Source organism: Puntigrus tetrazona, unplaced genomic scaffold, assembly GCF_018831695.1.
Source record: "Puntigrus tetrazona isolate hp1 unplaced genomic scaffold, ASM1883169v1 S000000175, whole genome shotgun sequence".
In the NCBI taxonomy this organism is placed as follows: domain Eukaryota; kingdom Metazoa; phylum Chordata; class Actinopteri; order Cypriniformes; family Cyprinidae; genus Puntigrus; species Puntigrus tetrazona.
Genome location: NW_025047846.1, coordinates 217,128 through 230,200, shown reverse-complemented (window position 1 = coordinate 230,200; position 13,073 = coordinate 217,128). Strand labels below are relative to the sequence as shown.

At 40.2% G+C, this 13,073-nt stretch overlaps 1 protein-coding gene across 1 annotated transcript; it reads right to left on the bottom strand.

The window, feature by feature from the left end:
• Nucleotides 1-1,263: 1,263 nt before the first annotated feature.
• Nucleotides 1,264-5,657, bottom strand: LOC122333064 (E3 ubiquitin-protein ligase TRIM35-like). Its single transcript, XM_043230563.1, has 5 exons — nucleotides 5,262-5,657; nucleotides 4,449-4,679; nucleotides 4,356-4,378; nucleotides 4,153-4,274; nucleotides 1,264-2,508 (listed from the first exon to the last, which is right to left on the bottom strand). Exons 1-5 carry the CDS (start codon nucleotides 5,655-5,657, stop codon nucleotides 2,171-2,173), a joined length of 1,110 nt encoding a protein of 369 aa, XP_043086498.1. The 3' UTR covers nucleotides 1,264-2,170.
• Nucleotides 5,658-13,073: the final 7,416 nt, after the last annotated feature.

The window sequence follows — 13,073 nt, the reverse complement described above, 5'->3', positions numbered from 1 at the left end:
CCATCAGTGAGGACCATCAAAGTCTGGCCAGCGGGGGCTGACTCCACACTCCAGGACAGGTTTCAACACACAGACTGGAGTATGTTTGCTTCCCAGGCTACCTGTGGCTCTCATACGGATATAGGCCACTACACTTCCTCTGTTCTGGATTACATCAATACCACCATAGACAGTGTCACTACCCAGAAACAGATCACCACATACCCAAATCAGAAGCCATGGATGAACAAGGAGGTGCGTCTTCTGTTGAAAGCATGCAACACTGCCTTCAGATCAGGTGACGCACAAGCCTACAGCACTTCCAGGGCAAATCTGAAGAGGGGCATCAAAAAGGCCAAGTACTGCTACAAGCTGAAGCTAGAGGAGCACTTTTCCAACTCTGACCCTCGACGCATGTGGCAGGGCATTCAGGCCAACAGTGACTACAAACCCAACCACTCCACCCCCACAGCACCGAATGTCTTCTTTCTGAACGAGCTTAATGACTTTTACGCTCGCTTTGAGAGAGATAATAATGAAAAGGTCACCAAGATCACCCCCTCAACCGACCCACCCATCACACTCACCTCCTCAGAGGTGCACACCGCACTGAGCCGGATCAACGCGCGCAAGGCTGCTGGACCAGACGGTATCCCTGGACGCGTACTACGGGCATGTGCAGAGCAGCTCGACCTTTTATGTTTGTTTTATGTTATTTTTGTACTTCTGATCAGTTGTGCAAGTGTACCAATTTGGAACCTATTCTTGTCTGGCAAAATAAACGTCAATCTTGTTTAACTTATAACATTGTCTGAAATAACTTTTCTAGTAGGTTAGTGACTTCTGAGGTTTTCCGCATTGTTGGCATGCTAGGGTGAGTCAGATCAATGATCGATGGATGGAGCCGAGGGCACGTTTTTTGAGATTTACATTTACATTTACATTTAGTCATTTTGCAGACGCTTTTATCCAAAGCGACTTACAATTGAGAACAATTGAGATCTTGACTTCTGGCCACCACACTGGCTTAGCATGCTATTACTTAGGGAATGCATAAAAAATTACTCTTTTTGAGTCTATCGAGGAGATTAAGGTAAGCGATCTATGGGGTAGCCTCTGACTAAGACCTGGACTAGCCCAGATGTGTCGTGAGTCTGTTCTGGCCAAACAAGGTCTCTAAGTGACCCAGACTCCTAACGAACGATAAGTCGAAACTAGGAAATATTATAGATAATTAATGATCCAAATTTAATCACAACTAGAGGGATCAGCAGTTACATTTAAATAAATATAACTAAAATCACGAAAGATTGGAGTCAGATAAAATTATGTATAAGGTCAGTACTATAATTGGAAACCCAAAAGATGAATAAATATTAGTGATTTTTAATGAGACGCAAAGGAAAGACCGAACATGCATTGACCTTCGACCAGGGCCTCTGGATTCCGTTCTGCAAGAAAAGGGGGACCCTTACACAGTCACACCACAACAGCAGCCCTTTACTCCTCCTCCCTGCTGGAAGCCTGGACAGAAGTTATTCTAGATACCATCAATACTACTTATGAGTCCTCTGGTCTTTCTCCGCTAGGAGTCCAAGGCTTTGTTAGGGGTCTCCATCTAGGAGGTTTGCGAAATGGTGCACTCCCCTTACGTTTGTCTTTTTTTTTTTACATATTGGACTCAGGGCTCAGGGCTCCTCTATTCTCTTGCCTTAGCCGTGCAGTTATACAAACTAGGCAGGGACTTGCAAGTCCGGTAGTGTAGACATCTCATTCCCATAGCGTATTGACGAGGCTCAAAGTTGCTGTGGTGACTATCCTTAATCAATTTGTCAAATTAGTCACCTCTTGGGTCTGCTGAGGGTTTAGACACTTACTGTGCTTTTGTAAGTCCAAGGAAAACCAACTTCAATGTGCATTTCTTGACATTTAGACTTGATTACAAAAAATAAAAAGTAAAACAAACTTGGCCAAAGCTGTTACAAATCTTGGTTTCAAGGTTGGACTGCCAACAAACAAAAGGTAAGGTCTAAAGACCATGTGCTCCCAGCAGGCCATGCTCCAGTAGGCCACCCCCAGACCTTTAAGCCTTCATTCTCCTGCCGAGGGGGCACATCTCCAAAATAAACGATAGATGCAAAACAAAAAACATTAACTATATAAACCTTCAAATAAAGTAAACAAATGGCTCCTACAGTTCCTGAAGAGGAACATCTCTAACAGTAAAACCAGCCTGATCAGAACATCCTTGCTGTACTCTCCAGACATCAGTTTTAAAGAAAACACCTCCCTTTCTTTGGTTTGATTCTGTAGTTACTCCAAGACTCCACCATAGACTCTCTTTAACCTCCACATCCCAGCAGTGTGTTCCTGACTTAAAACCCTCTGAACCCAGAACACAACAATAAGAGTCAAATCTCTCTGGATTATCAGGAAGAGGTTGATTGTTCTCACTGTATCTCACTCTGGTCAGATCATCAGACAGAAGAAGATCTGGATGAGCTGTGTTTGGATCCAGAATCACAGGAGCTGATGAGACACAATCAACAGCTGATTTTATTCTGATGTTCATATAATGATCAAGAGTGAACCGTACACAGATTATTATGAATTATGACACTCTATTCATCAAACACTGATTTTCCTGTCAGTTAGAGCTTCACTATTAATCATTAAAACATAGATTTTTCTGTGTCTATTAAACATTTGAAATAAAAGATACTTGTATATTAATACTTATTTTACCTCTGACACAGAGAGAGCAACTTCACAAACAGCCACAAAGTCTATTTATTTCTCTAGCAGCTGACGACAAATGACCGATATAAGAAGTATTTTGATATAAAAAATACAAATACAATGAATAATTTTTACATTCAGTATTCTCATATTTGCATATATGTCTATTGTGGCTATTATTCATATAAACATACACATATTAACATACATATACTTTGGTGTGAAAAAGTGAAATGGCCCCATTCCTTATTAATAATTTTTTTGCATGTTTGTCGAACTTTAATGTTTAAGATCATCAAACAATTTTAAATATTAATCAACGATTACACAAGTAAACGTGACATGCAGTTTTTAAATGAACGTTTTTATTATGAAGGGAAAATAAAATCCGAACCCACATGGCTCTGTGTGAAAAAGTGTTTGCCCCCTAAAGCTAGTAACTGGTTGATCCACCTTTAGCAGCAACAACTGAAGTCAAGCGTTTGTGATAACTGGCAGTGATTCTGTTACAGTGCTGTGGAGGAATTTCGACCAACTCATCTTTGCAGAATTGTTGTAATTCAGCCACATTGTAGGGTTTTCAAACATGAATCGTCCTTTTAAACGTCATGCCTTTAACATCTCAACAGGATTCAGGTTAGGACTTTGATCAGGCCACTCATTTTGTTATCAAGTCATTTTGTTTTTCTTCAACCATTCAGAGGTGGACCTGCTGGTGTGTTTTCTATTATTGTATCATTTTGTATCATAATGGCTCTCACTGTGGTTTTCTGGAGTCCCAAAGCTTTACAAATGGCTTTATAACCTTTTCTAGACTGATAGATCTCAAATACTTTCTTTCTCTTTTGTTCAAGAATTTCTCTGGATTTCAACACAATGTGTAGCTTTTGGTCTACTTCACTTTTTTCAGGCAGGTCCTATTTAAGTGATTTCTTGATTGTGAACAGGTGTGGCAATAATCGGGTCTGGGTGTGGCTATAGAAATTGAACTCAGGTGTGACAAACAAAAAAATAAAAAAACAGGTATGTGTGTGTGTATATTATTAATTATTAGATATTAATATGTAAGAATACTTTCAAATTAAACACTGTTAAAAAGAAGTAAATATGTTGTTATGAATTATTTTGTTTTGTTCCGAATCGTGCTTTTTATTTGAGACTCAACTAATTGTAATTCTCAATTTATTCAGCTTTACTGTCAGTGTTGTTACAGTGAATATTTTAGATTTGCCAATCAATCAAAGTAAACTCACATCTGCTGTATGACTCTAACTGTAAACATCATGTGGAGCAAAGTTGTTCTTCTTTTATTTTTTGTTTATTTTGGTTTAGTAGCTCATCTGGTTATTCACACCTAATGCTGAAATCTGTAAATATTCCCTCATGCATCATCTCCAGTGTATGTGTAAGAGCACAGATCTTCTCCAGACTCACTGTTTTGGACAATGTCCTGCATCTTCTTCCAGACTCTGAAGGCCAGGTTGCCCAAGTATCGTGGAACATGAATCAAAGCTCCAGAAGGCGTCTGTGGATCCGGCTGTGATGAGATCTGGACTCTGGAAGAACATTCAGGATCAGAACTGCAGTGGCTTTGGTTTCAGAAGCAGAGAGACCAGAGACACCAGCAGATCACTCACCTTTCCATCGTGACCGGAAACTCCTGCAGAACAAACACACCATTGATCATCAAGAACTCAATCAATCAATCAATGGATGATCTGAAATCAGACCTTTAGAAAGCAGACATCACTGGTTTTCATCATCTCCTCCGTGTCTTTGATTGTGTGTGAAAGAGCTGAGATGTGTCTGTTGATCTCCTCCAGCTTCTCCTTCATCACCTGCTTCTTCTGCTCCTCTTCCTCTCTCAGTGCAGTGATTGTAGCTTTTTCTTCATCTCTGAGAAACTGATGAAGTTTCTCAAACTGCTGTTTAATCTGACTCTCTGTGTGCTCAGCTTGAGACTGAAATCAAATCACATTCACTTCAATCATCTCCATCAACATCACATCAACATCACATCATTCAGATCCAAGAGAAACTCAGACACCAGACATATAACAGATCCACGAGCAGACTGAAGCTTGTCATTTACAAAAAATAGATATGATCCTACAGCTGTACTGAAAATGATTCTTGATTCAGTTTCTTCACTTTGATGTGAACGTTTTTTTAAAATTCTCTTTTTATTTTTTTTCTCTTTCTAAGTTTCTCCTGTAAGGACTTCTGTGCTGTATTGAGCTGCTTCTAGAATTGAACAAAATAAAAATACAGATAACACTAGACTGCAATAAAGCAATGAATCATAAGACAGTGCTGTGAAAAAGCTTTACCCCCTTTATGATTTTACGGTGTATGTGTACAGGTATGTTAAAACTAACATAAAGCAAAGCTAATCTTTGTAAATACTACATAAACTGAAACAGAACCTTTTAAAAATGTGAAGTTGATTAAAAGACTGTTCAGTAACTACACTTTAGTATGACACTATTTCAACAGAAGAAACTAGTTATCAAAACAGATGTATGTGATTGAGAAATACCAACCTTATATGAAAGAGCAACTTCACTGATTGGTCTAAATGTGTGGTTGACATGCTTTAGTGAATCTCTACACACGAAACACGCAGGCTGTTTGTCCTCCAGACAGAAGAGTTTGAGTTTCTCTCTGTGTAAACTGCAGATCACCTCAGATCCTGATGAACGACTCTCATTTCTCTCCTTCAGGAATGACTCAGACAAGTATTTTAACACCAGATTAATTGGTGGATGGTCATTTGAGGATCTTGTCCTGCAGACAGGACACTCCTGAGTTTTCTTGGTTCTCCAGAACTGTTGAAGACACTCTTTACAGACACTGTGACTACATGACAGAAAAACTGGAACCTTATAGATTTCACAGCACACGGGACAAGAAAGCTCTTCTACAGAAAGTGAAGCCATTTTCACTGTTTGAGATGACATCTAAACTTTACATTCACTTTCTGATCAAAAGTTATTCAAAATTGAATTACTATGAGAACCAAAAAGATTCAATCACAAACCCAAAAATGCTTCTCCAGAATCTTCGTTTAATTGTCCACTGATGGCTGAGTCTTGTTTGCTTTTATTAAATTGAATTAAATCACTAAGTCAGAAAGGAGAAATAACAAATCAGTCTCTTCCTGGTTACGTGATGTAAGAGGGTGGAGCTTCTGATCTCCTTTAGGTGTCCAGTCCTTTAACATTCAACTATTAAAGGAGACTTTTATGAATGTATTTATTTATTTATCTACTATTCTTAGTATTAGAGCCAATAAAAATATATCATATGGTCCAATTTTTTGTGAAAATGTAACTAAAGTTAATACAATATAAAACTAACTAAAAATACAGTTCAGACGTTTGTTCATGGTAAAACATGCTTTTAAAAGGGCAGTACAGTTTCATACCTTTGTTCTATTGTATGTTGTTGTGTAGCAATGGTAGCGTCCAATATAAACATGGTGTAAATCTGCACATCTACTGTAAGAACTCATAATCATAATGTTTCATAATTATAGTAAAACATAATTCATGTTTGGTGTCATTTTAAAGGTCGCAGTGTGATAGGTACATTGGACTTAATTTCACATTACTCACTTGTATTATGAGAAAGATGAAAAACTTTTAAAGAGCTGTGTTCTGCTGAGAGGAGTGTGTCACTCTTTAGGGGTCTGTGAGAATATTTATCTATTTCCGGCCAGATTTGTTCCAGAGTACGAGAACCTAAAAAAAACAAATTTTCTTTTATGTTTAAATAATCTCAAGATTTTTTTCGTCTGGTATTTAAGGCAAAGTGGTCAATCAGTTATAGTCATTCTTTAACTAGAATAAGCACGTAGTGTGGTGTTTTTACACTCTGCACTATTTTTAAAAGTCAGGTAACATGTTATGCATTCTTTAATTAAATCTGTGAGCAATCTACACTCACCGGCCACTTTATCAGGTACACCTGTCCAACTGCTCGTTAACGCAAATTTCTAATCAGTCAATCACATGGCAGCACCTCAATGCATTTAATAATGTAGACATGGTGAATACGATCTGCTGATGTTCAAACCGAGCATCACAATGGGGAAGAAAGGTCATTTAAGTGACTTTGAACGTGGCACGGTTGCTGGTGCCAGACGGGCTGGTCTGTTTATTTCAGAAACTGCTAATCTACTGGGATTTTCACGCTCAACCATCTCCAGGGTTTACAGAGAACGGTCCAAAAAAGAGAAAATATCCAGTGAGCGGCAGTTCTGTGACACAAATGCCTTGTTGATACCAGAGGTCAGAAGAGAATAGCCAGACCGGTTCGAGCTGATAGAAAGGAAACATTAACTCGTTACCTGGTCTGATGAGTCTCGATTTCTGCTGAGACATTCGGATGGTAGGGTCAGAATTTGCCGTCAACAACATGAAAGCATGGATCCATCCTGCCTTGTATCATCTGGTGGTGGTGGTGGTGTAATGGTGTGGGGGATATTTTTTTGGCACACTTTGGACCCAATAGTACCAGTTGAGCATTGTATGAACGCATACAGTCTACCTGAGTATTGTTGCTGATCATGTCCATTCCTTTATGACCACAGTGTACCCATGTTCTGATGTCTAATTCCAGCAGGATAACGTGCCATGTCATAAAGCGCAAATCTTCTCAGACTAGTTTCTTGAACATGACAATGAGTTCACTGTACTCAAATAGCCTCTACAGTCACCAGATCTCAATCTTTGGGATGTGGTAGACTGGGAGGTTCCCATCATGGATGTGCAGCCGACAAATCTGCAGCAACTGCATGATTCTATCATGTCAATATGGACCAAAATCTCTGAGGAATATTTCCAGTACCTTGTTGAATCTATACCATGAAGGATTAAGGCAGTTCTGAAGGCAAAAAGTACTAGTAATGGTGTATTGGAACTGAATTAAATAAAGTGTATGTGTGTGTGTGTGTGTATAACATTTATGTATTTATTCTGTAATTGGAACTGAATTAAATGTTGACTGTGTGTGTGTGTGTGTGTGTGTGTGTGTGAGAGTGTGAGAGAGAGAGAGAGAGAGAGAGAAACAGAATAAGACAGAAACAGACTAATATTAGCAAGTAATATGAGGTATGTGTAATTAATTATGTGTGGAAAGTGAATGTGCTTCCCCAGTTTTCTTCTCCAATCCTACTCAGGTTGATGCTATTACTGGTTGCAAAACTAAAGAAGGACTTATGTTTACTGAGTTTGGAGTAAGCAACTTGAGTTTGTTCAAGAACAACTGGGAAAAGCCACTGTAATATCAACCATGTTAGAATGATACCATCCATTCCAAGTCATCACAGATCACAAGAACCTAGAGTATATTAAGAATGCTAAATGTCTGAACGCCAAACTCGCTGGTCCTTATTCTTCACTCCAGTTCACTGTCACCTCTAGACCATGCAGCAAAAATAGTAAAGCTGATGCCCTCTCCAGGCATTATGACCATCACACTGAACATCTTAACTCTGAACCCATACTTCCACCATCTGTCATCCTAGCTCCAGTCTCCTGGGACATCATGAAGGAATTACAGCGGGCTAAACAACGTGATCCACTGCCAGCTCAATGCCTCAGGATCTGCTGATCTGTCCACGGGGCGCATCTAGGTGTTCTGGTCTCTGATGAACATAATCTCTGGGTGCTGATCCACTATCTAGTCTGGATACAAACTGTGAAAAAAGACTGAGAAAGAGACAGGACTAATATTAGTGTGGATGCCATTCTTTTTATGATGTCACAAGTACATCGTATTGTAGGAGTAGTGTTCCCGGTTCCAGCTAATATAAGTAATGCAGCCTAAAAATCCTTTAACGGATTTGAATAATAAAAAGTGTGTTGGTGTGTTATGTGTAGGCTAAGTTAAAGAGATGTGTCTTTAATCTAGATTTAAGTGTGTCTGCTTCCCGAACAGAGTTAGGGAGATTGTGAGATTGAGTTTAGGTGCTAGACAGGAAAAGGATCTGCCGCCCGCAGTTGATTTTGATATTCTAGGTATTATCAAATGGCCAAAGTTTTGAGAACGCAGCGGAAGAGCAGGACTATAATGTGATAAGAGCTCGCTCAAGTATTGAGGAGCTAAACCATTCAGGGCTTTATAGGTAATTAATAAGATTTTAAAATCTATCCGATGTTTGATAGGGAGCCAGTGCAGTGTTGACAGAACAGCGTGCAGAACAACCACCCAATAAAGCATTACAATAATCTAACCTTGAGGTCATAAACGCATGAATTAATATTTCTGCATTAGAGGTTGAAAGCATAGGTCGTAATTTAGATATATTTTTAAGATGGAAAAACGCAGTTTTACAGATGCTAGAAACATGATTTTCAAAGGAAAGATTGCGGTCAAACAGCACACCTAGGTTCCTAACTGATGATGAAGAATTAACAGAGCAGCCATCAAGTGATAGGCTGTGTTCTAGATTATTATATGTGGGGTTTTTAGGTCCAATTATTAACAAGTGCTGTAGCATTTATGATGGGGCGATTAAATGTGTTTATCTTTGTTGAGACTATCTTTGACTACGCCACTCCAATTTACTCTGGGTAGGAGATCCCAAGGCCACAAATAAGGGGGTCCCGGCCGGCTATCCAATTAAATGAATGTACTCCAGGCGATATTACTATAGATCTCAAATCACTTTATTAAATACAATAGATTATTCGTATCTGAGTTTGCTCACAAGTGATGCTCATATGGGCTGGAAATACAAAAGTTTAAAGGGTAACACTTCCAAAACCATACCAAACACTACAATAACAAAAAAAATAAAAAGAGAAAACACAAACCCAAAAGAAATTGCAATTGACTTACACAGCACACTGACTCATACAAAAAATGAATACACTCTTGGCACATGGAAGTGAATATACCCCTCTTTTGTAATCACACTGAGCAAGACTATATGTCAAGGCTTCACGGGAGCGCAACAGATTTGTCAAATAAAAATACAAGAAAACATGGGCCACACTCAAAATACAAAAAAAATAAATAAAGATGGGAGGAACAGTGATCAATTGAGCTGGACTGAGAAACTCTACAAAGAGAAAACAGCATTAACCACCCAGACACAATTTATCACCTTTTCTTAAAACAATTAAACAATAACTTTATTAAAGTCAGTATTAAAATGCTAGCTCTCCTAGCCACACAATAAAAGTTAAAAATAGATACCTTTTCAACGTACATCTGATTACCCACATAGGCCGTTAAAGGGCTAGAAATCACCACATGCTTCCTAAAAGGAAAAGCTTTTAACATTTATATAGAAGGGTTGCAAATTAGTGCGTCCAACGATACTGTTAATTTTACACGATAAAAAGACCTTCCATAGATAGTCAATCTTCACGTGCTGTATACTATGCTGCTCGTTCAGCAATTACCACTTATCCAGCCCAAAATAACGAACATGAGAAACTTAAGGCATCTCCTATTAACATAAAAACTACCAGATATAAAAAAAATATGTATTTCCACGAGAGAAAATATATTACAATTCGTCTCACCATAAGATCAATGTTAACACTCACGTGCACTATGTAGTGGTGTTCATTCAATATCCACCAGTGATTCAGTTTAGAATTACCGATAAGGAAACGTCTAAGGCACACATCAGAGATTATTCTTCCAATATTCTTAATTATTCTTAACAATTGAAACGCCGCTCCTCTACTAAACGGAAGTACGCACTTAAAGAGGATCCTACCTATCACCGCTGGTACCACATCGCCTCCTAGTGGCTTGGCTACACATTGTAAAAAAAGTAGATGCAAACAGAATTTACATGGTGGCTATAGACCACACCTCATTAGCTATACTGCCCTCTGTTGGCGCTTTGACAAATAGCTGATTCTCTAACAAACGTTGGAGAACAAGGCAAACGTGGTGGATGTGTACCTGGAAAGAGGGGGAGAAGATGAGAATATCATCAAGGTACACAAAGACAAAATGGTTAATCATGTTTCCCAACACGCTGTTAACCATGTTCTGGAAGACAGCAGGAGCGCTCGTGAGACCGAACAGAAGGACCTGATATTCATAGTGTCCAGAGGGAGTGTTGAATGCTGTCTTCCACTCATCACCCTCCTGGCTCCTGACTAAGTGGTAGGCATTGCGGAGGTCTAACTTGGTGAAGACCTTAGCTCCCTGCAAGACCTCAAAAGCAGAAGACATCAAGGGTAAGGGGTACCTATTCTTCACAGTGATGTCATTGAGTTCCCTGTAATCAATACAGGGATGCAGAGAACCATCCTTTTTAACAAAGAAACCAGCGGGAAATGAGGAGTGGCAAATGAGTCCATTACGGAGAGATTCCTGGATATAGGTCTCCATAGCCTCTCGTTCAGGAGCAGACAGGGAGAATAAACGTCCCCTGGGTGGAGAAGTGCCTGGGAGAAGGTCGATGGCACAGTCGTAGGGTCGGGGGGAGGAAGGGATAGAGCTTGGGACTTGCTGAACACCCAACACAGATTGTGGTACTCCACCAGAATGCTGGAGACATCCACCTCCTGATCCTGAGGAAAGGGAGACACAGAGACAGGAGAAGCAGCACCCAAACAAGACTTGTTCCAAGACAGAATTAAATTATGGGACCAATCAATGTGAGGACCATGCTGCCTCAACCATGGATGCCCCAAATCAAGACAAGCCTGTTGGGAGTCCAGGAGAAACAGCACAATGATCTCACAGTCATTGCCTGAGACGACAAGACTTACACAAGGAGTGGAATGCGTGACGGTGGAAAGTCTTTGGCCAGACAGACCCCAGACAGGAACAGGAGAAGTGAGTGGAATGGCAGGGATATCCCAATTTTTAGCAGTCTGGACATCGAGGAAGTTGGCCTCGGCCCCGGAGTCAGCCAGAGCCTCACAGGTGTGAGAGGTTCCTAGACAGGTGACTACTGCTGGAAGGAGGGTACGGGAATAGGAAGAGGGCATAGGAGATGAACCCACTAGGACGCCCTGGTATTCTAGTGGGCCATGGCTTTTAAAGGGCACGTAGAGACCCGATGTCCAGAGTTGCCACAGTACAAACACAATCCCCGAGCCAGACGATGTTGTTTCTCCTGAGCCATGAGGTGGAGACGACCTAATTGCATAGGCTCAGGATCACTGGAAGACAGGGATGGTGGGCACTTGATGCTCTGGGAGTCCTTGGTGAAGTCCCACGCTGACCATGGAAAAAGACGCTCGCGACGAAGTTGGATCCGGGCCTCAATGCATAAAGCCAAACTGATAAGATCCTCAAGATCTGCCAGGGTCTCCTGAGCCACCATCTCATCCTGGATCTGAGGATCTCTAACATCAAACAACAGACTTACAAAGGACAGAAAACACAAGGAGATTAAGTAGGGAGGATAATTGACAGAAATGGGGTGCAGGAGTGTGAAACAATTAGGGTTAACAAGAGGGTAGGAGTTAACAGCAAAGCACATGGTAAGCTGTCAAAACAAAGGTCATGTGCTCCAGGACAACAAAACACAAGACAAACACAACAGGCCACTGCCAACCCCTGACACGTTTGTTTCTATTTTAGACTTGTTTACAATATTTATTTTTTAATTCTTGTTTTTATGTAGTTGCTTTATATTATAATAATGATATTATATGTTATGTTATTATTTTTATTTAATTGTAATATATAGGCTAATCGTTACAGTTGACCGTGTTAATCGCCTGTTGATCTGCATGATTTTTACTGTACATTTCTGTCATACTAGGCGTCACTAATAACCTTCTATAATGTAGAAACTGAATATTTTCTGTGAAGTTGCTTTGTATCGTGACGTTTTGGCTGTTTCTCAAATGGATGTCTGCATCTTCTAGATTTGTATTGTTCCTACAAGATAGAAAGCATGTCATTAATTTATAAATGTTTTCTAACGTGAATATGAACATGAAACATGAAACTCTCTCTCTCTCTCTCTCTCTCTCTCTCTCTCTCTCTGTCTCTCTCTCTCTCTCTCTCTCTGTCTCTCTCTCTCTCTCTCTCTCTCTCTCTCTCTGTCTCTCTCTCTCTCTCTCTCTCTCTCTCTCTCTCTCTCTCTCTCTCTCTCTCTCTCTCTCTCTCTCTCTCTCTCTCTCTCTCTCTCTCTCTCTCTCTCTCTCTCTCTCTCTCTCTCTCTCTCTCTCTCTCTCTCTCTCTCTCTCTCTCTCTCTCTCTCTCTCTCTCTCTCTCTCTCTCTCTCTCTCTCTCTCTCTCTCTCTCTCTCTCTCTCTCTCTCTCTCTCTCTCTCTCTCTCTCTCTCTCTCTCTCTCTCTCTCTCTCTGTCTCTCTCTGTCTCTCTCTCTCTCTCTCTCTCTCTCTCTCTCTCTCACACACAC